This window comes from Staurois parvus, unplaced genomic scaffold, assembly GCF_062004578.1.
Source record: "Staurois parvus isolate SC_StPar_1 unplaced genomic scaffold, SC_StPar_1.0 ptg000381l, whole genome shotgun sequence".
Taxonomy (NCBI): domain Eukaryota; kingdom Metazoa; phylum Chordata; class Amphibia; order Anura; family Ranidae; genus Staurois; species Staurois parvus.
In genome coordinates, this window is record NW_028318177.1 from 1,750,887 (window position 1) to 1,778,038 (window position 27,152).

A 27,152-nucleotide genomic window follows, 5' to 3' on the forward strand; every position below is an offset into this window, starting at 1 on the left:
TTGTTTGAAATATGATTATCTACTACGATTGTCAGTTCCATCCAGTGGTCATAATACTGTACTTTGAGGTATTCAGGAAAATACCACATTATGACACGAGATGATGCTGATGATCATAGGAGATAACCATATTACAAACAAAATAGTGAACATTTGTGGTGCCTGTTCAAATGCTTAAGACATCTGCACAGCAAATGTTTTATACACAGACCCATGTATGTCAATTTACAAGTTTTAGACAACCAATGTGCCAATAAACAAATAGGGCACCCTCAGTTGAGTCACAATTTCTTCACCCTTAAACCACAGATCAGGTCAATTCCAGCACCATCAAATAGGAAGAGGATTTTCAAACATACCTGTTGCAGCTGATGGATCTACTGTGGGAAGGGGGGAAGAAGGTAGGTGGATGGTACTGATATCCACAGCCACACCTATGCTGTACTGGGAGGATTGTCAGAAACTGAAAGTAAGTGGCAGGCCTTTGAAACGCCATGGAGGTGGGTGGGCTGCAGGTAGAGACTGGCAGGCCATGCTTTGTAGTTGACAGCCAAGTGAGCTATCAGTTATAGCCTACGGCAGAAGCGCTGCTCTTGTTGGGAGCAGGTACCCACTGGATGATCCCTATTCTCTGGCAGGCTAGTCCAAGGTTCTGTGCGTGCCAAATAATGATCTTCTGGGTGCAACTGAAAATGACATCACATGCTCAGCCTGGCATCCATGCCTTAAAGTTGCCTATCCCGGACCTATTGAAATTCAAGGCACCCTGGATGTGCAGAAATTTTAATGGAAAGTTAATATATGGTTGTCATTTTATCTTCTAACAAAGTACATTATATAATATACATATTTTATCTAGTGCAGGATTCCACACAAGACCGTACATTCATCTATGATTTTCACTTCACAGTAATGCTCCAATACATTAGAAGTCCTATGTTTTCAAACACACAGCGTTGTCTGTATTACCCCTGATGAGTACATTACAGCATCAGCGATACTTTGACACACAATTATCAGAGGAGAGGCCCTTGTCTGTCAGTGTGTGAGCTCAGAAAATGATAGGAATTACCGATGGATTTGCAAGCTTTCATGTCAAATTACAGAGAAACTTTAATAAGGATGGTACTAGAAGATGACTTCCGATTTGGCAGATTCAGGAAAATCTGGATATCAAGCTGTTATATTAACTGCTAAGATGCAGGTCCTGTTCTATTAAATAGTGCACACATGCAGAGATCTACATGTCATTAGTCTTTTAAATGACTGTTGAGGCTTACTTCGAAATGCACAGACATGGCTCTTTACTATATATACACCCGAGAATGCCCTTCATTATGGAAAGCTTCAAGTGGCCAGTACTGGATCAAGAGGCAAAGCCTATTCTGCTCCTTTTTGGGAAAGCACAGTTTCACAGACCTATAAAGTCATCTGAAACAGATTCAAGTTGCATTCTTAAATTTTCTAAAGGACAAAAGGAATCTGTCTTCAAAAAATTAGTGATTGATCCAGCATAACATGGCCCCAAAGAATAAATATCTGAGTTCTGGCTCAGGGCAGCATCCAGAAAACCAGAAACCTTCTGGCTTTTTGTAAATAACATAAACATTGATTTTCCACAGCTTTTTACTGAGCAATAAGAACAAAAGCCCCACCTTCCATGCAACACACCCAAGAAAGAAAATAAAACATCAGCAAAATGTAAAAAAAAAAACAAAACAAAAAAACCTGGTTGTTTTGCCTAAGCCAAATCAACCCACCAGACCTGCTTTTCTCAACCTTTCTGTCCGACAGGAGCCCTTAAAATAGCTCAGTTCTTGGGGAACCCATGCTAAAACCAAATCATTGGGTAATTGAGGGGGGGGGGGGGGGGGCAGGCATTTACATTGGTGCTCAGTGGGTAAAATACCTGCCCTTACAGTGGTGGTCCGAATACCACTCTTACAGGCAGCTAAGATTTCAGGTATTACGTCTCTGATTGTGCCAAGTGGTGTTGGCCCCAGAATTACAGCAGCCTCTACACATCTATAATACCAAACATTAGAGGTGATTTTTACAAATCAATAGATCTTTGCTCACTGGTACTGACTAATAGTCCAGCATTTCTCTTCTCCTTCAGTTTCTCTCCCTCATTCAGCTAACATGATTCTTGTATTGAATAACAGGAGAGGGGCAAACAAGGATGTCCTCAGGTGCCCGATGTTCTTCACATCAACCTATGATGGTATCAGTTGTTATCAGTTGTACGGTACCCAAAGTTCTAGTGCTGCACAATAAAAAATCTGTGGCTTTGTGTAACAAAAGCCAGCATGTTGACAATTTTTGGCCAATTTGGAACAAGTTTTTGGCATTTGTCAAGTTACCCCTGAAGAATCCAGAAAGCACCCCAAGTGCCATGGCACCTTGTTGAAAAAAAGCTGCACTAGACCTTCTGGCAGGATTCTGGTAAAGCTGAGGATCCCAAATCCCTCAGTAACCCACAGTGCATCTTCTTGACACATTTGAAACCTCAGTTTTCCCATGATCCTGCAGTGCAGCCCAGTGATCTTACCAATACCTACTGGAAGCAGGTAGAAGCCATGTGCAAGATAAAAATTGTGTTGTTTATTCTTTTCAGTGAACATTTTTACGGAAGAGGGACTGAGAGGCAGGGGAAACAGCTGCAGGACAATGTCCCTTTAAGCAGATCTGTCTTGTCCATTTTCTCAAATTTTTTTTACAGCAAGTGGCAGGCACTACAGCTGTAAGCCTTTAACAATTCAGCTAGTTTGCAAAGGAAGGTAAATAACAAAGAAAAAGATTAGCATGACTTTTTTCAATAAATAAAAACAGTAACTAAACTGAATTTTGTTTTTAAAAAAATGACCTAACATCATTTTACCAGCAGTTTTCTTTTCTTGTCATTTGCCTTGATAATAGAAACAATCTTTTCTTCTAGATCGCCAATACATTCATAATACAGTGCTTCAATCTATTACCATTCCCCTTACAGAAGTCTCACAAAAGCTCACAGACAAGCAGATAATGACTTTGAGCCCACGGAAATATTTGCTGGAAGCCTAGAAGTGAGAATAGTTCTATTCTATTTCATCAACAGTGTATCAATATGAGGGACGGAGAGGACTTGTGAAGAGCACAGTGCGGGTTGTCATCGTTTTTGAGAAACATCTAATTTATCAGCGGGGACATTTCAATAATAACAGTCCTGGGCTTTAGAGAATAATTTTCATAAGAAATATCCTTCTCAAGGCACGTGAAGCAATGATCTACAACACATGTCGTCTGATTCAGGAGCAGGACTACAGATAATTACATGAAAGGAAGCCTTGCCATGGGGTATGAAACATTTAAGTGAAACAACATGAAGACTGCATAGATTTAATGATGAGTATTCAGCATAAATATGCATACAGTAAAATCATGAAAATACTGCTTAACGTTTCATAGTTTCATCCTAAAGGGAAAAACCTGCCAAAAGGCAATTTCTGCCAGTATGATGTAAAGAACAATGGCGTGCTGAAGCCTACAGCAACCAAACTCGTTTACATAAATATGGCTGCATCGCATTCCCTGAGGCTGTACTGAGCACAGAGAGTCTCTAACCTGACACCACCGCCATACACCATAAAACGGAGCTGATAATATTCCCCCCATTTGTGCCCTCCTCCATGACTTTTCCATCAAGATCAATAATGATAAGAAAACTGATAATAAACTGTCAGTCCCTTCCCTCAAGCCAGGGTACTAGGTGTAATCCTGGACTGTAACGTGCACTAAGGGGCCTTTTAAACATCCCACTCTGTATGTAAAAAGTAAAAATAAGATATAAATTTGGCCCAAAGAAAGTGTTCACTTATTTTTGGTGAAAAACACAGATCAAAAACACCCCTAGTTTTTAGAGAAAACTAGTGTTTCGGCTATGCCCAGTGGCTTCAGCAGCACTTCCCCACCACTACCATGCTTAGGTATTCTAAGTATTGGGGGGACAGATTTGTACATATCCAGCATAGACTGTGGCTATGGGAGACAGAGCTGCTTGGGGCAGCACACATTCAAGCACATACCCGGTTACTGTTAGTAACACATATATAAAGTTTGAAACCGCCACTCTTGCCGCTCTATCATCATTCCATCTTTTCCCGCATGATTTGTGTATTTCTGTTGATGGAATAGTGAACAGTGCTTTGCAGTTCACACACTCTAGGTATTTTTACCGAAAGCTGAACTGATACCAAAGTAGGGTAACCATTTACCTGCTATTCTATTCACACTGTACTGACGAAAACTATTTCATTCAGCCTTTCCACCACTAGCCGTAGCATGCCTCTGTGGCTTTAATGTCAGATTTTGGAAGTGTGCAAGAGCTCTTTAATCAGCATGGTGTATAAGTTTTGTTGGAGGCAGACCTATAGGTCTGACTTAGCAGGGACCTGATGATGAAAAGTAGGCAAACTGCTTCTTTCAGCTTTTTCATCACTAGTCATAGCATGCCTTGGTAACGGGCAGGAGAGGGCAGGGCGTGCAAGAGCTCCCCAACCAGCAAGGTGCATGAGCTATACCGATTGCACAGCTACAGGTCTGTTTTAGCAGGTAACCGCATGTCAGACTTCTGCAAAGAAAGCAATTTTAAAGCGGAACTATACTCATCCCCACTCCAGCGTTGTGGTCCATTGCTGGCCACTGACATGTTTAGCCATCTTCTTCTGGGTTCTGATCTTCAGACATTTTGATTGGCTGGGCTGAAATGATGTTACTCCTGCACATACATGGGAGTTCATTCTTCTCAGAAGATGTCAAATTTGCGTGAACAAGCAAGTAAGAATACTTTAATGTAGAGTAAAGTGTGTAAAAAGTTTCATTTGAAGCGCCACGATTTTGGACCAAGCTGGTCCAAACAAACTATGTCTTTCACTAACAAATGCAGTGGCTGCCGCTGCAGTACGAACTGTATGTAGCCTCAGCTGAGTTACAGCGACAAGAGGGGACTTATTGTCTCACTCTTGGAACAAAATTGAGCAGGGCTGAGCACTGTTGACCCATTCAAAAGAAGCTTTGTATTTTATGAAGACAAGGCTTCCTCTGACTTGCTGAGGTGGAGATCATGACGTCATTCGTCCGCCTTTCCAAGAGTATGAAATTTTCATTCCACATACCTGGTAAGCAGGTCTATTTGCATTGAAAAAATAAACTCAGAAATTGTTCATTTTTAGATTTGGAAGGAGGCATGCTGAATTCCTATCAAAATAAATATTTGTCATTTTGTTATTTCCTTTATTTGTGCCATACAGTCAAGTCTCCTCTAGACTGCAAAATCAGAAGCCAATGGAAAACTTGAATGAGACTGGAGGGTATTCCAAACCAACAAGGTAAAAGTTTGTATCCCAATTTCTGAGGCACAGATCGTAACATCATCCGCCCAAAGCTCCCTGTGAATGAATGGGCAGCGCTCAGCCCAACTCTATTTTGTTTTAGGAGCGGGCCCGCTAACAGAACACAGCACTGTATAGTAGCTGATGCTATATTCTTACTGTGCTGACAGCTGTGTTAATGAAGGAAATAGTTTGTTTGGGCCAGTTTGGTCCAAAATATTTTAAGTTCACTAAAAGATGGAGCTAGGCTTTTAAAGTGGAACTAAACTTAATAAAACAACTGTGAGCAGCCAGCTCTGTCATGTCTCTCCTACAATAAAAATAATTTCCTGCTTGAAATCTTACATTGAATGCACACTGAGCTGCGCATGCACAGCTTGGTGTGCATTCCTGGCATGCTCTGGCTGTGCCAGAATGACTGTAACTAAAGATATTTGTAAAGGGCATTAGCATCCTAAATGTACCCAAGTGCAAAAAAAGGAAAGGCACTTGTGCAACTGCCAAAAAAAGAAAAAAAAATAGGCAAGGAATGAAAGGAGTCTTTTTAGTCCTTGAGAAAAGTCCATAAAAAACACATTACATTATGGCGGCATCAGCACTCTCTCAAGTAGGATCCTCAAGTAGGATCTGGGGAGGCTTCCACCAGCAAACCAGGTATAAACAGAGAAAAGGAGAGAAAAGCGCCAATACCTAAGTGTAGCATTTATTAAAACATACTGATGAAATGAAAAACAATAAATATGCACTCACATTTAAACGATATTAAAACGCATATCAATAAGTCCACAGCAGATGGCTACCTTCCAGGTGGTTATCGACATCACATTTGACATCATCGTGGCCATTTTGTGGGCCTGCCGCACTTCCCTGCTGTCCACAGTGGTTCTCATCCATGTAATATACACACTCTGTCTACTGCGTCTGCTGGCTCTTCCAGGTGTTCCCCTGGTCAGTTTCCTGGTTCCAAGCACCTTACATCACATCCACGTGGAGGAGCTTGCTCACTCTTGACCACCTAGAAGGTTGCCACTTGCTAGAGACTTATTGATATGTATCTAAAGTCCCTAACTTACATTCATACATACACATACTAGGGCCAATTTAGACAGGATCCAATTAACCTACCAGCAGATCTTTGGAGTGTGGGAGGAAACCGAAGCACCCAGTGGGAGGAAACCCACGCAAGCACAGGGAGAACATGCAAACTCCAGGCAGGTGGTGCCGTGGTTGGGATTCGAACTAACGACCCTAGTACTGCCAGGTGGAAATGCTAACAATTTAGCCACTGTGGCAAATTTCTCTCTTTTTTTCTGTTTACAATGATGGACTACCCTGCGCAGATGCAGAATGACATCTTTCCACCATTAGCCACTCAAGAGGCCAAAACCCCAGCACCTGGAAGCAGCAGGGGAGAAGATGACTGCGATCAGCTAGGGATTTAAAGTGGTTCCAGAGACTCAAGGTTTTTTTACCTTCATGTATTCTATGTGTGAAGGTAAAAAACCTCCTGTGTGTAGCAGCCCCCAATAACACTTACCTGAGCCCCTCTTGATCCAGCGATGTCCACATAAGCCTTGGTTCTCCAGGGATTCTCACTCCTGATTGGCTGAGGCAGCAGCAGGAGCCATTGGCTCACGCTGCTGTCAATAACAGCCAGTGAGCCAATCAAGAGAGGGAGGAGAGGGCCTGAGCCACGACCTCTGTGTGTGAATGGCCATGCAGAGCTGCGGCTCAAGAGCGTGCCTGCTCGGGTGCCCCCATAGCAAGCTGTTCGCTATGGGAGAACCCGACAGGAGGGAGAAACCAGGAACGCTGGCGGGGGACCTGAAAAGAGGAGGATCTGGGTTGCTATGTGCAAAACTATTACAAAGAGCAGATAAGTACAGACAGCTTTAAGCATCACTTTAACCTCCGCATCTCTAGAATGAGAAGGTGAGTATTTCTGTGAGTTTAGTTCCACTTTAAGTTAAAAAAGAGAAAGCAGAATTTTCACGACAATAACATTTGCTCAGATTTCGATTTCCTTGATATCATTCAAGAATGGTTACTGTACCTGGCATATTACATGTACTCTTTGCCTTGACTGACTAAGTGGGTTAGTGCTAAAAGCGGGAGGCTCCCAGGGCTGTATACCAAGGTGAACTGCAGGCACAGCAGATATGTAATGACATAATATTGAGAAATGCGTATTCTTCATGGTCCTACAAAATATGTGTGCTTATTGGCAGTTAACATCATCAATTAAACAGAAAAATGTGTATCTGTAAAAATCTTCCAATGCTGTGGCAGGTCAAAAGCACAGCTTTTATTGTATAAAGCGAAAAAAATCGACTATTTTGAATAATACATAAAGGCCACAGTCATCTAAGGCTACGTTCACACTAGCGTTGTGTGCAGGCGGCAGAGAGGCGTTTGGGAAGTGTTTTTACCGCTTCCCAAACGCCTCGGACAATTCTGCACATTGCAGCACATGGTGCTGTTCTAATGGGAGCGGTAGTGGCGCAGCAAAACGGACGCCTCTGGACGAGTCAGGAGGAGTTGAGGCCTCCTATTCTAGTCTATGGTGCTGCTCCGCAAACGCCCAGCCGGCATTTGCGGTGCGGTTGCGACGCGGTCGCAGGGCGTTTACGGAGCGATAACACCATTCAAACTTCATTATAGGCGTTTGTAGGGCGTTTTTAACGCTCGGCAAACGCCTAGCAACCACCGCTAAACCGTGCATGCAGTGTTTGCGGAGCGTTTGCTGAGCGTTAAAGAATGCTCCGCAAACGCCGGACCAACGCTTGCCAAACGCTATAGGGGCGTTTGGCAAGCGTTGGTAAAACAGTCAAGTGTGAACGAGCCCTTACTGGATGCATTCTGAAACCTGTTTATCTCATGAACACTGAAAAACAAGCAAAACTTAATGGAGGCTGCTGTGAAGTCTTCAAATGCCATTACGAAAAAAGCAAAAGCAGAGACCAAAAAAAAAAAAAAAAAAGCATTAATAACAAGGATGCTTTATAGGGATAACAGAATGTAATTCTAGTCTGTGACCAAATGTTAGTCACACCGAGAAGTTGGGCCTCCTGCCTTCACTTTTTGATTGCTAATGCAATATTTGGAAACAAGGCATGAACCTGTAAGTCAGCACCATTTGTTTGGTAACTTGGTTTGGATCTTCAGCTTTAACATCCAAGGCCCAATATTACAGGCCTTCTCATAAATCCTCTGTACATGGCTTGCATTAAGAGCCAGGAACCATCTCGGTGTTGCACTGCTAATGTTTAATCTTTAGAATTACCGGAGCCGCAGAGGTCAGTCTCTGAGCAAAAGGCCTTCACACACATACGGTTTTATAAATACACTCATGCTGATTGTGCCCTGGGGTTAAGCAATAACAACAGCAATTAGGCATGGACTGGAGGTTTTATTGAAAATCTATGGAAATGCTTGAAGTGACTTCAACAGCTTGTGACTGAAACAGACCTGTTTATGTCTCCAGTTCTCTATAGCTTATGTCGCAGCCTTACAAATGGTCTCATCCATATTGGCACAGGAAAACTGGTGGAGCATATAGCAACCTGTTAATCCAAAACTTTAATTCTGCAGTTTAAAAATTAAAAATAATTTCCATTAACCTACCATGGGTTTTTAATAAGCATTTGTTAAAGTCTATCTCTGAAAAAAGTAAAAATCTTCCATCTGAAGTCGGGCTTCTCCTAGACTGCAAGGTATAAATGCTTGTTTAGGTCTAGCAACTTGGAAAATAAGTTTTATTAACTGATCCTCCAGCAGTTGGCGGTGGAATGACTAGTATAGAGGACCTTGAACAGACTTTTGCTGATGTTCTACTGATTTATTTGGAGCACCTGAATGACATTCACATGGGGGAAGCAACTCCATGGAGGTAGCACAAAAAAAGATGGAAGGCTAAAAGCTTACAAAAGCATTTATAATCAGGCTTCAGGAAACCCCAAATCCAAATTGGCATGCCTCAAAATGTGCAAGAACCTACCTGAGAGTGGTTGCTGGAAGTTTCCATTTTTTCTTGTGATCGGTCTCTTGCTAACTTTGCTGCTTCTTTAACTTCCTGAAATTTGTCTGCAAACTGCCAAAAAAAGAAATATTGTTATACAGGATTTATATGGCACCAACAGTTTGCTCAGCACTTTACAACAAGAGGGAAGACAGTACACTTACAATACAATTCAATACAGATGGAATTAGAGGGCCCTGCTCATCAGAGCTTACAATCTAAAAGGGAGGGTCAAGTGATACAAAAGGTGATTACTGTGGGGGATCAGCTGATGGAGAAAGTGGAGATACAGTTGTTAAGTGGAGATGAGCTAGGCTTCTCTGAAGAGAAGGGTTTTCAGGGGTCGCCTAAAAGTGGACAGAGTAGGAGATAGCCGGACAGATTGGGGTAGAGAGTTCCATAAGATGGGAGAAGCTCAGGAAAAGTCCTGGAGGAGGTGACAAGGGATCTAGAAAGCAGGAGGTCCTGTCAGGAACAAAGAGAACAATTAGGTTGGTATTTTGAGACTAGGTTAGTAGTTAGGTTGATGTAGCTGGGAGCCGAGTTGTGTATGGTTTTGTAAGTTATTGTTAGTATTTTGAATTGAATTCATTGGGTGAGTGGCAGCTAATGGAGGGATCGGCAGAGAGGAGTAGCAGACACTGAACAGTTGGTAAGATGGTCTGGCAGCAGCATTCATGATGGACTGAAGGGGGGATAACCTATGTAAAGGTAAGCCAATGAGGAGGGAGTTGCAGTAGCCAAGGAGAGAAATAACCAGGGAGTAAGTTAGAAGCTTTGTGGTGTCATTGGTTAGGAAGGGGTGTATTTTGGCGATGTTGTGTGGGTTGAGGTGGAAAGCTTTAGACAGTGATTAGATGTGAAGCCAAAAGGAGAGTTCAGAGTCCAGGATTACACCTAGCACCTTGGCATGCGGGGAAGGGTTGATGGTTGTGCCATTGAATTTGACAGAGATATCAGGGGAAGGGACACATGGGGGAGGAAATATTATGAGCTTGGTCTTGGACATATGGAGTTTGAGGGAGTGGTGTGGCATCAAGATGTCTGTTAGTAAATTAGTTGATGTGTGATGGAACGGATGTTGTAAGCTGAGGGGTTGAAAAACAGATTTGGGTGTCATCAGTGTAGAAATGATACTGGAAACCATAAGAGGCTATTAACTGACTCAGGAAGGAGATTGAAAATAGGAGAGGTCCAAGAAAAAAAACCTTGGGTGACCCTGTTGAATAAAGGAGGAGGAGAGGGGATAGTAGAATTGTAAGCGACACTAAATATAAACAGATTTTCATGATTGAAAACTGCTGTTTTATCTTCCAGGAAAAAAGTGACCAATGCATATACAGTAGGGTGTTCGTATGAAGGAAATTGGTTAGGAATAGGAAAGAACATAACTGCACACCAACTTTTTTTTTTTTTCACCAGTTTTGTGGTTCAAGTGGTAAGAGGAAGTGTTTAGTCACTGTCACTGCATAGGTCTGCTTACTATAAAACAGAATCTACCAACAACACTGTACTGTATAGCCACAATTGTGCACATATCTAAGCAGTTTTGTGCAGCTCGGCAGCACATAATATCTGTATATAAGAAGTGAACCATTTTAAAGACCACCTTATTATCTCTTTATAGATCTCGAACCCCGCATTTCATCATTTGTACTAATTTTCAGTAGGGAATGCCTCAAAATACTTCCTTCTCTCAGTGAACACACTACTTCCAACCCTCAGACTGCAATGCTGGGCGATGGCATAGCTGAGTAATAGCCACACTACACAGAGAGAGGGATTGGGATATATCTGATCTGTTACATTACAGAACGAACTCTGCCTACCTCTGGTGCCTTTGAAATTGCAGAGTCATATTGACCCCCAACTGCTGTAACAGGAACAGAGGTAAGATGAGGAAAACAGAAGTTGTTAGCACAAAGTCTATTTGACTGCAAATCTATTTTTGTGAACTTATTTAGGTCTTAAAGAAGATCCATCATTACAGCTATGAAACAAAGAACATGTTGCAAGGTGCTTTCTAACCCTAGTTACAAGCCCGGAACTGCACTCCTTCCAATTTCTTCTGTGGCCAATCTGACAACAGCTACGAAGGGGACGGCAGCTTGTCCCAGCCTATACAGTGGACAAAAAAAAGTCTACACACCCCTGTTAAAATGTTAGGTTTCTGTGGGAGTAAACATAAAAAAAACTAAAATAATGTGGTTGCATAAGTGTGCACACCCTCTTATAACTGGGGATGTAGCTGTGTTCAGAATTAAGCAATCACATTCAAAATCATGTTAAATAGAAGTCAGTACACACCTGCCATCATTTAAAGTGCCTCTGATTAACCACAAATAAAGTTAAGCTGTTCTACTAGGTCTTTCCTGACATTTTCTTAGTTGCATCCTATAGCAAATGCCATGGTCTGTAGAGAGCTTCCAAAGCATCAGAGGGATCTCATTGTTAAAAGGTATCAGTCAGGAGAAGGGTACAAAAGAATTTCCAAGGCATTAGATATACCATGCAACACAGTGAAGACAGTCATCATCAAGTGGAGAAAATATGGTGCAACAGAACAACGAACTGTACGTCCCTCCAAAATTTATGAAAAGACGAAAAGAAAACTGGTCTGGGAGGCTGCCAAGAGGTCTACAACAACATTAAAGGAGCTGCAGGAATATCTGGCAAGTACTAGCTGTGTGGTACATGTGACAGCAATCTCCGTATTCTTCATATGTCTGGGCTATGGGGTAGAGTGACCAGATGGAAGCCTTTTCTTATGAAGAAAAATTTTGTAGAACCACATCTGAAGTCTCCCAAAAGCATGTGAGAAAATGTGTTATGCTCTGATGAAACCAAGGTTGAACTTTTTGGCCATAATTCCAAAAGATATGTTTGGTGCAAAAACAGCACTGCACATCACCAAAATAACACCATACCCACAGTGAAGCATGGTGGTGGCAGCATCATGCTTTTGGCCTGTTTTCCTTCAGCTGGAACTGGGGCCTTAGTCAAGGTAGAGGGAGTTATGAACAGTTCCAAATACCAGTCAATATTGGCACAAAACCTTCAGGCGTCTGTTAGAAAGATGAACATGAAGAGGAACTTTAATTTTTCAGCTTGGCAATGACCCAAAGCATACATCTAAATCAACAAAAGAATGGCTTCACCAGAAGAAGATTAAAGTTTTGGAATGGCCCAGCCTGACCCCAGACCTGAATCCGATCGGAAATCTGTGGGGTGATCTGAAGAGGGCTGTGCACAGGAGATACCCTTGCAATCTGACAGATTTTGCAAGAAAGAGTGGGCAAATATTGCCAAGTCACGATGTGTCATGCTGATAGACTCATACCCAAAAAGACTGAGTGCTGGAATCAAATCAAAAGGTGCTTCAACAAAGTATTCGTTTAAGTGTGTGCACACTTATGCAACCATAGTATTTTAGTTTATTTTTACTTCCCTCCACCTAAAAGATTTCAGTTTGTTGTTCATCTGAGTTGTACAGTTTATAGGTCACATTAAAAGGTGGAAAAAGTTCTGAAATGATTTATCTTTGTCTCATTTTTTTTACATGACAGAAACCTGACATTTTAACAAGAGTGTGTAGACTTTTTATATCCATTGTAGGACTTTCTCTAGCAGCCAAAAAGCAGAAACTGACAAGTCCTGCCCTCCCTACCCCCGCATTCCTCTTGCTGCTGCCCGTCTCCTGTCTCGGGAAAGTGTTCTGAGCTGAGACAAGCTGTCATTATGAAGCAGCCATCTCCTTCATAGAAGTTGTCAGATCAGCTGCGGCAAACGTGGATGGGGGCAGGTCAGACCTCATAACTAGGGTTAAAAAGCACCTAGCAACATAGGACAAAGTGCTACATGTATGTCGTTGTACCCGTAGGAGACAAAACAGTACAAAAATGATAACAGATCTTCTCTAAAGCGGAACTACACTGCATCTGAGCACCACAAACCAAAAATGCTACTCATTGTTTTATTCAAAGCAAACTCGCCTATATATCCATGTGTCTATGATTTATTATGCTGGGAAATCGCTTTAAGAAATCAACCCTAGAATTTCTGGCTGTGGTCATTGTGAGTCAGGGCAGATGATTCATGTAGCATTTACTTTTTGGAATCCATCTTTAAAATATTAAATATTATTTATTTCAGGTACTTATATAGCGCCACTAATTTACGCAGTGCTTTACATATGTATTGTACATTCACATCAATCCCTAACCCTCAAGGGGATACAATCTAAGGTCCCTAACTTACATTCATACATACACATACTAGGGCCAATTTAGACAGGAGCCAATTCACCTACTAGCAGGTCTTTGGAGTGTGGAAGGAAACTGAAGTACTCGAAGGAAACTCACGCAGGCACAGGGAGAACATGCAAACTCCAGGCAGGTGGTGCCGTGGTTGGGATTCGAGCCTTAGTACTTCCAGGAGGAAGTGCTAACCATTTAGTGACTGTGCTGCCCAAGATAGAATATTAAAGTAAATAATATATACCTTCCTATCTAATTATTAATGCTGGCAGCATCAGGATTTAAAATAGTCTATGTTGACAGTGAAGTTTCGCTTTAAATGTACTACACTAAGCACTCCCCACGTTAGCCCTGATACACATTATGCGAGCTGGTTGCGGGAACGACATCAATTCCCGCACCCACAGCTAAATTTCGTAAGAGCAGCTAGGGGCTACCATTCATTCTGAATGGCACCGCCACACATCTCAGCACACATGGCGATTGTAGGTGTGGGAACAGCAGGGAAACTGCATTGTCAAAAAGACCATGCGGTTTCTTTGTGGATGCGTTTTTAAAAAGGTGCACTCAACTTTTTTGTGCAGGAAATGCATGGGCTGCTGTGCCCGAGCAAACGCAGGCCGCGTGGCCCACAATAATGTGAACCAAGCCTTAACTGATATCATAATTTATTTAATGCCCCAGACTGCACAATGAGTCAAACTATACTAAATTCCCTGAACCTCTGGTAATAGCAATAGCAGAATACACGATGATCGATTGTGAAGAAAAAGAACTGGGCGCTACTGGACAGGGGTGCAGTATTTCACCTCCGGAGCTGCCAGTCCCATATACAACCCTCCACAGTATTGAGAATTGTTTATAGTGTGACGACCATACACAGTTCTAAAGCCAAAATTACAAAGCAGGAATTCAATAATGCCTTTAAAATGCCTGCACCAGACTAAAAACACAAATCTCTGCTGCCCATTTCAGTAGCTTTACTTACACAGGAGTTTCTATTACTTCTTTACAGCATCACTTTTACAAACTGGCGCTATGGCTCCACTAAATTAAAAACAAAAATACCTCCAGATACTCAAACTTGGTTTACAATGACATTCAGGGTGCCTGTCTTGCCTCAGAGCACCTTCACATGTGGTGTGTTTCCAACAGGTACATAAATCAGTTGCCTGCACCAACATGTGCGGAAATGGGATAATTTCATAAATGCTTTAAGTATGTTCCCAATTTGTATGTACATTAAATGTGTTAATAAAAAACCTGTAAAATATGACTGGCGGACCACGATAGAATATGTAATTTCAAAACTATGAAAGCTCACTCCAGAAACTAAACATCGCTGGACTAAAACTATAAAAGAAATAATAACCAAACATTTCTTCCATTTAATTACAGTAATGCAGATCCTTCAATTAGTGCTGCTCTGCCAGTGAGAATTACGTCTTGGAGCTCTTTCAGGAAATGAATGGGGAATTGGCACAGGTGCTGTCGACAAAGAAAAATGGTCCATTGGGTTTCTTAGTTACAAGTTGCTGAGCAGAATCTGCTCAGTCTGACACTTATTGATCAATTCTAATCACTGCTACAGAGAAGGAAGATCAACAGGAGGCAAAACCTTGATAAGCATGACATTTTAACTTCAGACATCCTAAAGATGTTGAAGGTTGGTATATCAATGTTTAACATTTTGAACCTAGGATAGAAAAATTAGGTCTATGACAGTACCTGATAATACAACAGCACAAGCCACTGACTGATTGAAAGGATCTTCTGGAACAGTTGCACATTAACATTTTGTAGATGAAACTTCACAGGGTTGATTTACTAAAACTGGAGGAGTACAGAATCTGGAGCAGCTCTGCATAGTAGCCAATCAGCTTCTAACATCCGCTTGTTCAATTAAACTTTGACAATAACACTTGAAAGCTGATTTGTTTCTATGCAGAGCTGCACCAGTTTTTGTACAATCCAGTTTTGGTAAATCAACCCCTTTGAGTTGGTATACTATTGCTTCGGTACCCTAAGTGTCTCAGATAACTCCAATGAAAGGACAACATACCAGGGTTGGACAAAATTATGGAAACACCATGTAAAAACAAAATCGTTACCCAATATTCTTATACAGGATTTATATAGCGCCAACAGTTTTCTCAGCGCTTTACAATATAAAGGGAAACAATACAGCAACAATTCAGTTCAATACAAGAGGGATAGGAGGGCCCTGCTCCTTGGTATGGTGTTGGACTGCATCCAAGATGGCCTGAATTCTCCTAGGAATTGACAAATATACAGTGAAGGAAATAAGTATTTGATTCTCTGCTGATTTTGAATGTTAGCCCACTCTTAAAGAAATGATCAGTCTAAAAATCGAATGGTAGGTGTATTGTAACACTGAGACAGAATAGCAACAAAAAATTAAAAAAAAATGCATGTCTAACAAATTATGCTTATTTCCCTCATGAACATGCAAATCAGTGCATAATTTGTTTTAGACATGCATTTCTTTTGCATTTTTTGTTGCTATTCTGTCTCTCAGTGTTGCAATACACCTACCATTTGATTTTTAGACTGATCATTTCTTTGTGAGTAGGCAAACATTCAAAATTAGCAGGGGATCAAATAATTATTTCCTTCGCTGTAGGGGTTGGTTGAAGGAATATGGAATCTGATACCACTCTTCATGCAAAAAAACCGATCAGCTGTCACAGAGATGCCGGAGGCAGAAAATGAGCCCGCAACTTGCTCTCCAAAATTTACCATAGTGGCTCTATGATATTGAGGTCCGGTAACTGTGGAGCCCAGGGAAGGTGCAAAAGTTCATCTGCATGCTTGTCAAAAAACGATTTGACAACTCCAGCTGTGTGAATCGGAGCATTATCTTCTTGGTAAATGCGCTGTCTTTGGGAAACAATGTCTGCACCATTGGGTGCACATGGTTTGCCAAAATGTGTTCATAGTCACTGGCAGCTACTCTAACCTTCAAGGTGATGATGTGGCCTGCAGAATACCAAGATATGGCTGCCTGAAACATGATTGCACAGCCACCATGCTTTACCACTGGCACAAGACAGTCCTAGTTGTAAGCTTGGTTTGCCACATGTCAATACGTCCGGTGGTTGGGAACTGTGTGAATCTGGAATCATCGGACCATATTACAGTCTTTCATTGATCGATAGTCGATTTATGGGTATGGCACCGCTCTTCTCCTCTTCTGAGAGTTAATATCAGTCACTAGTGGTTGGCAATTGCAGCTCACCCATAAATGTTTGGCTTATGGAGTTCCCTCCAGACATTTTTGTGGACATATGCTTTGGAAAACTAAGATGGAGCTCTACAGTCACTTTTCAATAACCATTAATACCGTACCTCACGACACCGCAAATAAATCGGCAGCTTCAGTCACAGAGGCAACAGCTAAGCGGCACCAATAGTTTGCCCTCTTTGAAACTCCGTAAACTCTGGCATGACTTTGTATTACTAGCAGAGCACATAGTGACAGACAAAAATGAGGCTTTTCACCTGTTAGCTAGGTGTCTCATCACACAGCGGAAGCAAAAGAATGTTATATCACTTCCGCTTTCAACATGAAACATGTTGTCACTTTCACATCTGCAAATCACGTAGTGTTTCCATACTTTTGTCCAACCCCTCTATCTTTCTATCATATCCATAATATCGATCTTATCTATCATAATGTATTGGCTCTATCAATGGTATCTATCCATCTGTCTTAGCTATCCGCCATATCTATCCAATATATCTCTAATATGAAGTATGGGAGGATACAAAAATTGTCCATGCACACAATACTAGGTGCAGGCCAACTTCAGCAGTATGTATGGAAAAGAAGGGGAATTCCTTTTAAAAAACAAACAGAGGTAAGAAAGAAGTCAAGTTAGCACAACATTGTTAATCCCAACCATGGAACTACCTGCTTGGAGTTTGCATGTTCTCCCTGTGACCTGTGTGGGTTTCCTCTGGGTACTCCAGTTGCCTCCCACACTCCAAAGACATGCTGGTAGGTTAACTGGATGCTGTCTAAATTGGTCCTAGTATGTGTATGTATGAAAGTGAGTTAGGGACCTTAGATTGTAAGTTCCTTGAGGGCGGGGACTGAGGTGAATGTATAAATATATGTGTATAAAGCACTGTGTAAATTGATAACACTATACAAGTACAAATACAATAAACATTTGCTGTCTTTTTACCTCTCTCTATATACATCATATCTTTCCATCTATCACATCCATCCATCTATAAGTATAGGAGGGTCCAAAATGTGTCCTCGCATATGCTACTAAGTGCACATGGATTTCAGCAGTATGTAGAGAAAAGAAGGGGCATCCCTTTTTTTCCAAAGCAGTGACAAGAAAGAAGTCATGTTAGAAAAACATGGTTAACATATTTACTTAGTTTCCTTTATTTGGTTAAAATCTGTAGACTTCAGGTGTTGGAAGCATGTATCTGAACCTGTGGACACGTGGCTGTATGTGATGGAAGCACAGCGCGAACTGCAGACATACTTAAAACAAACAAGTTATTTTTAGGGATGGGAGCAGTGGGTTTAGTTGTCTTTAACCACTATTAGTTTTCTATGATGCAGTGGTTGCCATGGTAAAAACGAAGATAAGGAAACGCAGTCCAGTTAACCCTTGCTTCTTCCAGTCCTATAACAATTATTAACAAGCTGGATGTAATTATAGAGAACGTCAGCCTGAACCTACTAGTCAAAAGGCCACTCTGAGGATTATTATAAACTCAATTTAAGCCTGTTTGCAATACTAGTTTTTCCGCAACCGATACAAAAGGCTTGATCTACTAAAAGGTCAATAGGCTGCTCACTCCACAAGGAAATCTTTACTTTCCAACAGCTTAGTGAATGTGATGAAAATTCATTTTGGAAAGAATACCCAATCACGTGCAAGGACAATAAAAAAAACAAAAATTGCTTGCACGTGATTGCATGATGAAAGTCAGCAGCACTTCCGCTCATTCATGAGGCTCTGGAAGAATTTCTCCTGGAAAAGTGCAAATTCCCATGCAAAGTGCACATCCTATTTGCCTTTAGTAAATCAACCCTTAAGAGTTGTTAACTGAAGAAAACCATCTCATGGTCGACTACACAAGAGCATGCTGTAATTCTTGAGAAAAATAAAACGGGGAAAGGTTAGATATGAAGTGTGATCTGGGGGGTACTTTGCTGAGCTAATAGTCCTCTAAGCTTACATGGAGAATACATCTTCATCCAGGCTGTTGTCTTCATACCTGAGAATGCTTACAGAAAAGACACTTATGTACTCAGTCTCAGCTCAGTGGAGACTATTTGGGAATAATGCTTTCCTGCAGCTGCAATAATGAGGAACAATACGAGAAATGTGGGTCATACTCTTATAGAATTTTCTACTCTGGCTTCAAATCACTCAGCGCTAAGCACTCGCAGCAAAGAGAAAAAGCACAATGACAGGAGATAACACAGGAAAGAAATGGTGACCAGATGAAAGGAGGAAGATTGTGAGCAAATAGTTTAAGATTTGTCATATGGAGCCAAATTTGCTGAAGGACTGCAGAATGTTAGGTGCACAAAAATGGCACGAGAGGATAAAGAAAAACATTCTGAGCGTAGGTGACCAGAGCTGTGTATTAATAAAAGGAATCTGTCAGAAACGTCAGATGGAAGCAGCTATTTTCCAGCTCATGCAATGCATACATTAAAGGACAGTTGGACCTATGTCAGCATCCCTGTAAGTGAAGTGACTGCCCCGGAAATAACCTGCAAGTCAGGAAATTGCGGCTTATGAGTCAATATTGTGACAAGTTCTCTTTAAAGCTGAATTTCAGGTACAATTTGTATTGCAACTTGAACTAATGTATGGTGACCCGGCATAAGGACTAATGTATGGTGACCCGGCATAAGGACTAATGTATGGTGACCCGGCATAAGGACTAATGTATGGTGACCCGGCATAAGGACTAATGTATGGTGACCCGGCATAAGGACTAATGTATGGTGACCCGGAATAAGGACTAATGTATGGTGACCCGGCATAAGGACTAATGTATGGTGACCCGGCATAAGGACTAATGTATGGTGACCCGGAATAAGGACTTACCGGTAGATTGAGCTTTGCAGTCACTTTTCCAGCAGTTGTTTTCTTATTCCGGGTCACAATGTCCTTTTGTCTCTTTCAGTCACTTGACCATGTCGACTGCGCTTATGCTCTTCAAACGACATTTTCCCGAAAACTGTATATGCCCTCATAACCTTTGATACTGTACCTGGTGATGCAGCAAATAAACTGGCAACTTCAGTCGCAGAGGCACCAGGTAAAGGGCACCAACAATTTGCCCTCTTTGAAGCTCAGTAAGCTCTGACATGACTCCGTATTACTAGCAGCGCACGCAGTGAATGACCAAAGTGAGGCTTCTGACCAGTTAGCCAGGTGTCTCATCACACAGCGGAAGCAAAAGAATGTTACATCACTTCAGCTTTCAACGCTAAACAGGTTGTCACTTTCACACCTGCAAATAATGTTGCGTTTTCGTTTCTTTGTTTAAACCCCTGTACATCCCACATTAATAATTATGGTACCACAATTAGTGTGTGCTGTAAATTGCCTCCAGCATTGTTCCTGTTTCTTCTTGCTCGAGGCTGCTATTTTGATGAAGTCCAGAGTCCTTGAGCAGCAGTAAATCTTTAGGCTGTTAGCAGATCGTTCTCTACATTTTGAGCACAGTGCCAAAAAATATAGAGCAACTGAGCATGTGCATAACAGAGTGAGACAGTGTATTACTGGATTTTAACCACTTGCCCTCCTGAGGATTTACCCCCCTTCCTGACCAGGCAATTTTTTGACAACTGACAATTGCGCAGTCATGCAACACTGCACCCAAATTAAATTTATGTCCTTTTTTTACCCACAAATTGAGCTTTCTTTCGGTAGTGTTTGATCGCCTGTGTTTTTTTTATTTTTTTGCACTATAAGAAAAAAAAAAGAAAAAAAAAAGACAAAAAATTTTGAGATAAAAATTAAATTTACACCAAAATGTATTCTGCTCCATGGCTTTGCTAAAAAAAAATCTCAATACGTGTAAATTTACGTGAAAGTTATAGCGCTTACAAACGGCAGTATATATACTGGAATTAATTTTTCTTTTCATTTTTACTAGTAATTGCGGTGATCAGCGACTTATAGCCGGACTGCGGTGGACATTCCGACACTGAGGGGAACTGACTTCGTGTCACTGACTGATTCCCAGTGACACTAATACAGTGATTAGTGCTAATAAAAAGCACTGACACTGTACTAATGGCACTGGGCAGGAAGGGTTTAACATGAGGGGCAATCAAAGGGTTAACTGTGTGCAGGGAATGTTTCACTAGGAGGCCGTGTCAGTGTGCTTCACTGTAAGCACACTGCTCTGGATGGCTATGCACAGCCATCCAGAGCAATGTGCCCGAGCTGACAGGTAAGAGGATTGTTAGTAAACAAAACAGTCCTCAACCCAATTAACCTACCAGCATGTCTTTGGAGTGTGGGAGGAAACCGGAGTACCTGGAGGAAACCCATGCAGGCACAGGGAGAACATGCAAACTCCAGGCAGGTGGTGCTGTGGTTGTTCTGGCATACAACATACATTTCTGTATTTGCAGTCTTTGGCTACGTTCACACTAGCCTTATTTGCAATCGGCAGACAGGCGTTTGGGAAGCGTTTTTGACGCTTCCCAAACGCCTGTGAAAATTCTGCACATTGCAGCACATGGTGCTGTTCACACGGGAGCATTAGCGTCGCGGCAAAACAGACACCTTTGGTCGAGTCAGGAGGAGTTGAAGCCTCCTATTCAAGTCTATGGTGCGGTTGCGATGCTGTTGCGGGGCATTTGCGGAGCGTTAACACCATTCAAACTTCATTATAGGAGTTTGAGGGGCGTTTTTAACGCTTTGCAAACGGCTAGCAACCACCGCTAAACCGCGCATGCGTTTGCGGAGCGTTAAAAAATGCTCCGCAGACGCCGGACCAACGCTTGTCAAAGGCAATAGGGGCGTTTGACAAGAGTTGGAAAAACAGTCAAGTGTGAACGAGCCCTTTAAAAGGCTAAAACATGAAGAAATGTGAATGTGTGGCAGAGATGTGCATTTTCTTTTTTTTTTTGTTGTTAAAGTATTAGTACTTTATAAAAATAGCAGAATTTAAGTGTAATAGACATTCATTTGTAAATTGTTAAATTAAAAAAAAAGTACGTAAAGACTGTCTAAATGAAAATTTTCAGCCTCTTCTAACTGGGAAATTCATTTTTACAATTGAAAAAAGTGTAGATGAGGAAACAGAATGCAACACATGCCATAAACCCGTAGAAAGTATCTGGGAAAAAATAAGACAAGCTGCTTCTAATGAATGTAGGAGGACGTATGTGAGATGTTCTGTCAAGTAGGAGGTTGCTATGGGAATTACTTGCACTGTTATTTCCAAGCCACAGTCGTCATAATCCACCCAGACTATTTTAGGTGCCTTTTTCCTCCTTTTACAGCTTTTATTTCATACATTGTCCACAGTGTTCTATTTTCATTTTTATCAATTAAAATGAATAACTGTTTTTGTGTTCTAGTACATCAAAAACATACAAGAAAGGGGCAACTGATTACAGGTTCTCCAATTTATGACCTGAAAAAGATTAAGAGATGAACTCCCTTTTTTCTGAGCACACAAATTACATAATAGAAAAGAAGAGCTGATAAAATACAGAACCGACAAATATTATACCTGGGTTTTAATCTGTTGGTGTCAAACTCTTTGTTATGCTTCACCTGCCTTAACAAGGTCCATTCCCACCAGTGTCCTGTGTTATTATAAGCATTGTCGCAAAGCACAGTCATTCTGAATCTCACCCCAACGCACCTTCCAAGAGCACCTACATTGCCGAGAAAAAATGCTGCATGCATTTTTTTTTGTCTGTTATGGTGCATTAAGCAACCTATTTCACAAAATGGCCTGCCCTAATGCAACAATTGTATGGACCAGGCTGGTGTGAAGGTACCCCAAGTTCACCTTTGGAGCAAGTTATATGTTCTAACCGTATATTAAGCCAGCTCCTGCACCTTCTTCCCCCAACCCTGCCTCCCTGTGACAACAGAAAGGAGATAGTCTCTCCGCACCCGCTGTCACAATTTAAAAAGAGCATGGCTGTGCAGGACTCCACCCACATGGTAGACTAATTTATTCACAGAGTTCTGTGACTGAATGAACTACAAGTACTGTCAGCAATTGCAGCCGATGGCTTAATGAACTGCGAGGGCGCTGGTGGTTTCTTCCTGCCATTCAGTATCCTGTATGGGAGGTATGGACAGACAGTGTATCGAGAATCTGCAGGAGCATGGTATTGCACCAGTGTGAATAAAAAAAATAAATGCACATTTGTTTACCTGAAAAAAGATGTGCATTTATTCCTTTTTCAGGTGAATTTATCCTTTAAGTCAAATATTATAATTATTATAAATAATGTGACTCATGTTTTCATAGGGCAGCGGTTCTCAACCTGGGGGTCGCGACCCCTTTGGGGGTCGAACGACGCTTCCACAGGGGTCGCCTAAGACCATCGGAAAACACATATTTCCGATGGTCTTAGGAACCGAGACACCGCTCCTCGCCGCCGCCGCCACCAGGTGTGGGCGGGATGACATGCCGCCCCTGTCATCTGGACACACCTCGAGATCAATCCTCGCCTGTGATTGGCCGCCGGCACTGTAGCTCAGGAGAGGCACACAGGCGGCCAATCACCGGCAAGGAGGTGGAGCTTGGAGAGGAGGAGCCGAGCGGCATCGCGAAGATCGAGCGAGTGAAGAGGAGGAGAGCGGCCGGAGAAGGAAGACATCTGACAGGTAAGTGTCGGTACCATGGGAGAGGGAGGGAGCGAGCGAGCCCAGGCTGGAGCAGGGGTCTGCAAGGTAAGTATCATTGGTGTCAGTGGGAATAGTGCCCCATCATTGGTGTCACTAATACCAATGATGGGGCACTATTCCTCCCACTGACACCAATGATGGGGCACTATTCCTCCCACGGATACCAATGATGGGGCACTATTCCTCCCACTGATACCAATGATGGGACACTATTCCTCCCACTGACACCAATGATGGGGCACTATTCCTCCCCCAAATGACACCAACGATGGGGCACTATTCCTCCCCCACTGACACCAACGATGGGGCACAATTCCTCCCCCCACTGACACCAAGGATGGGGCACTATTCCTCCCCCCACTGACACCAAGGATGGGGCACTATTCCTCCCCCCACTGACACCAAGGATGGGGCACTATTCCCCCCCCCACTGACACCAAGAATGGAGCACTATTCCTCCCCTTACTGACACCAAGGATGGGGCACTATTCCCCCCACTGACACCTATGATGGGGCACTATTCCCCCCACTGACACCTATGATGGGGCACTATTCCCCCCACTGACACCTATGATGGGGCACTATTCCCCCCACTGACACCAATGATGGGGCACTATTCCCCCCACTGACACCTATGATGGGGCACTATTCCTCCCCCCACTGACACCAATGATGGGGCACTATTCCTCCTCCCACTGACACCAATGATGGGGCACTATTCCTCCCACTGACAGCAATGATGGGGCACTATTCCTCCCACTGATACCAATGATGGGGCACTATTCCTCCCACTGACACCAATGATGGGGCACTATTCCTCCCACTGACACCGATGATGGGGCACTATTCCTCCCACTGACACCGATGATGGGGCACTATTCCTCCCACTGACACCGATGATGGGGCACTATTCCTCCCACTGATACCGATGACGGGGCACTATTCCTCACACTGATACCGATGACGAGGCACTATTCCTCCCACTGACACCGATGACGAGGCACTATTCCTCCCACTGACACCAATTACGGGGCACTATTCCTCCCACTGATACCAATGATGGGGCACTATTCCTCCCACTGATACCAATGATGAGGCACTATTCCTCCCACTGACACCTATGATGGGGCACTATTCCTCCCCCCACTGACACCAATGATGGGGCACTATTCCTCCCCCCACTGACACCAATGATGGGGCACTATTCCTCCCCCCACTGACACCAATGATGGGACACTATTCCCCCCCACTGATACCAATGATGGGGCACTATTCCTCCCACTGACACCAATGATCGGGCACTATTCCTCCCACTGATACCAATGATGGGACACTATTCCTCCCACTGATACCAATGATGGGGCACTATTCCTCCCACTGACACCAATGACGGGGCACTATTCCTCCCACTGACACCAATGACGGGGCACTATTCCTCCCACTGACACCAATGACAGGGCACTATTCCTCCCACTGACACCAATGATGGGGCACTATTCCTCCCACTGACACCAATGACGGGGCACTATTCCTCCCACTGACACCAATGAAGGGGGCACTATTCCTCCCACTGACACCAATGATGGGGCACTATTCCTCCCACTGACACCAATGACGGGACACTATTCCTCCCACTGACACCAATGACGGGGCACTATTCCTCCCACTGACACCAATGACGGGGCACTATTCCTCCCACTGACACCAATGACGGGGCACTATTCCTCCCACTGACACCAATGACGGGGCACTATTCCTCCCACTGACACCAATGAAGGGGGCACTATTCCTCCCACTGACACCAATGACGGGGCACTATTCCTCCCACTGATACCAATGATGGGGCACTATTCCTCCCACTGACACCAATGACGGGGCACTATTCCTCCCACTGATACCAATGATGGGGCACTATTCCTCCCAATGACACCAATGATGGGACACTATTCCTCCCACTGACACCAATGATTGGGCACTATTCCTCCCACTGACACCAATGATGGGGCACTATTCCTCCCACTGATACCAATGATGGGGCACTATTCCTCCTACTGCAAAATTACAGTTATGAAGTAGCAACGAAAATAATTTTATGGTTGGGGGTCACCACAACATGAGGAACTGTATTAAGGGGTCGCGGCGCTAGAAAGGTTGAGAACCACTGTCATAGGGCGACTGAGAGTAACTCCAATATTATTAAGAAAAACAAAATCCCCTCTGGGTGATCTATATACATTGGAAGGATATTACCAAACTTTGTTGAAGATTCCTACCTTTTGTTATTCTGAAGAAACAGCTGTTTGTCTGTGTCCATGCAGGGAGTGAACCTAATAAGAGTGATTTTATGATTATCAATCAGCTGGTGCACTTGCAGGGATCTAATTATGAAAGTGGCAGGGTCTGCATTCTTTTAAACATGATTTCTCTTTGAGAGTATCTTATCAAAAATATCATGGACCGTAACTATGGATGTAACTATGTACGTATTAGGGATGCACCGATGCCAGTTTTTTTTATCAGTGAGTACGAGTACGGATACTTTCAGTCAAGTACTTGCCAATACCAAGTACTGATACTTTGCAATGCGTTAATGGACGCAAATTGCACCGCAATGAATAGCATGCAATTTGAACAGGAAATGTGTTTCCTGTCCAAATCGCATGCAGTTTCCCCCCTTCTACTGCAAATCCCAGCCGCTTTCTCTCCTCTCCTACCACTGACACTAAGCATGGGATGCCTGCAGGATGGATATTGCACACCTCTCTTGTGTGAACCAGGGCTATGACCAGCCTGGGTTTGCACAGGAGCAGTGGGGAAACCGCATAAGATTTGGACAGGAATCGCATTCCTGTTCAAATTTCATGTTAATCTTTGCGGTTCAAACCGCACCGCAAAGTATAGGTTAAGGTATCAGTAGTATTTTCATGAGTACGAGTATCGGTGTGTCCCTAGTACGTATATACCATACCTGGCCAATCCATCTAGAAGCTGGCAATCACTGTAGCAGCCACCACTACTCCAGCGATTCCCACTGGCTCCCAGGTCCTGTGCTGAGCATCTGCATTGCTGCTTACTGAACACAGCATCCATCCCTGAAATCCATCTTTATTTTATATTAAAATGTTACAGTAGTAATAAACTTTGTTTTGTCAAAAATTGCTGACAGACAGGATATTTATGAAAGAATATTTATGAAAGAAGAGACTATTGGTCTCTTATGTCAAATGCTTTCTCCTGCCTGTCAGCCGTCATGTACACTGAGCCATGCATGCACAGCTCAGTGAACATTTACGGCCCAGAGCTGTGCCACCGCGATGTGACTCACATGCACATGCTCCTGATCTGTGCCATCGTGATATGACTCCCATGCACATGATGCGCTCAGGAGTCACATGATCGCATCCTAACCAATCAAGCAGCCGCAGGCACGGAACCTGTAAGGAAGACTAGGCGAAGATGGAAGCGCCTGGGACTCACTGGATTGATTACACCACAGCACTGGAGGCCTTGGTTTGACAGGTAAGTATACCATAATGTGCTAATATGATGTGCACACTAGTATATGATGGCATAACCCACCTGAGGGGGCCCTTAAAAGCAGAACTAATAG

The 27,152-nt window shown here is 42.9% G+C and overlaps 1 protein-coding gene across 1 annotated transcript in view; it reads right to left on the minus strand.

Moving 5' to 3' along the window:
* HOMER2 (homer scaffold protein 2) overlaps positions 1-27,152 on the minus strand; it is a 253,399-nt gene that overhangs the window by 86,700 nt on the left and 139,547 nt on the right. Inside the window, exon 4 of the mRNA XM_089685711.1 lies at positions 9,367-9,459. Coding sequence (XP_089541837.1) covers positions 9,367-9,459 — 93 coding nt within the window. The remainder of the gene's footprint in view (positions 1-9,366; positions 9,460-27,152) is intronic.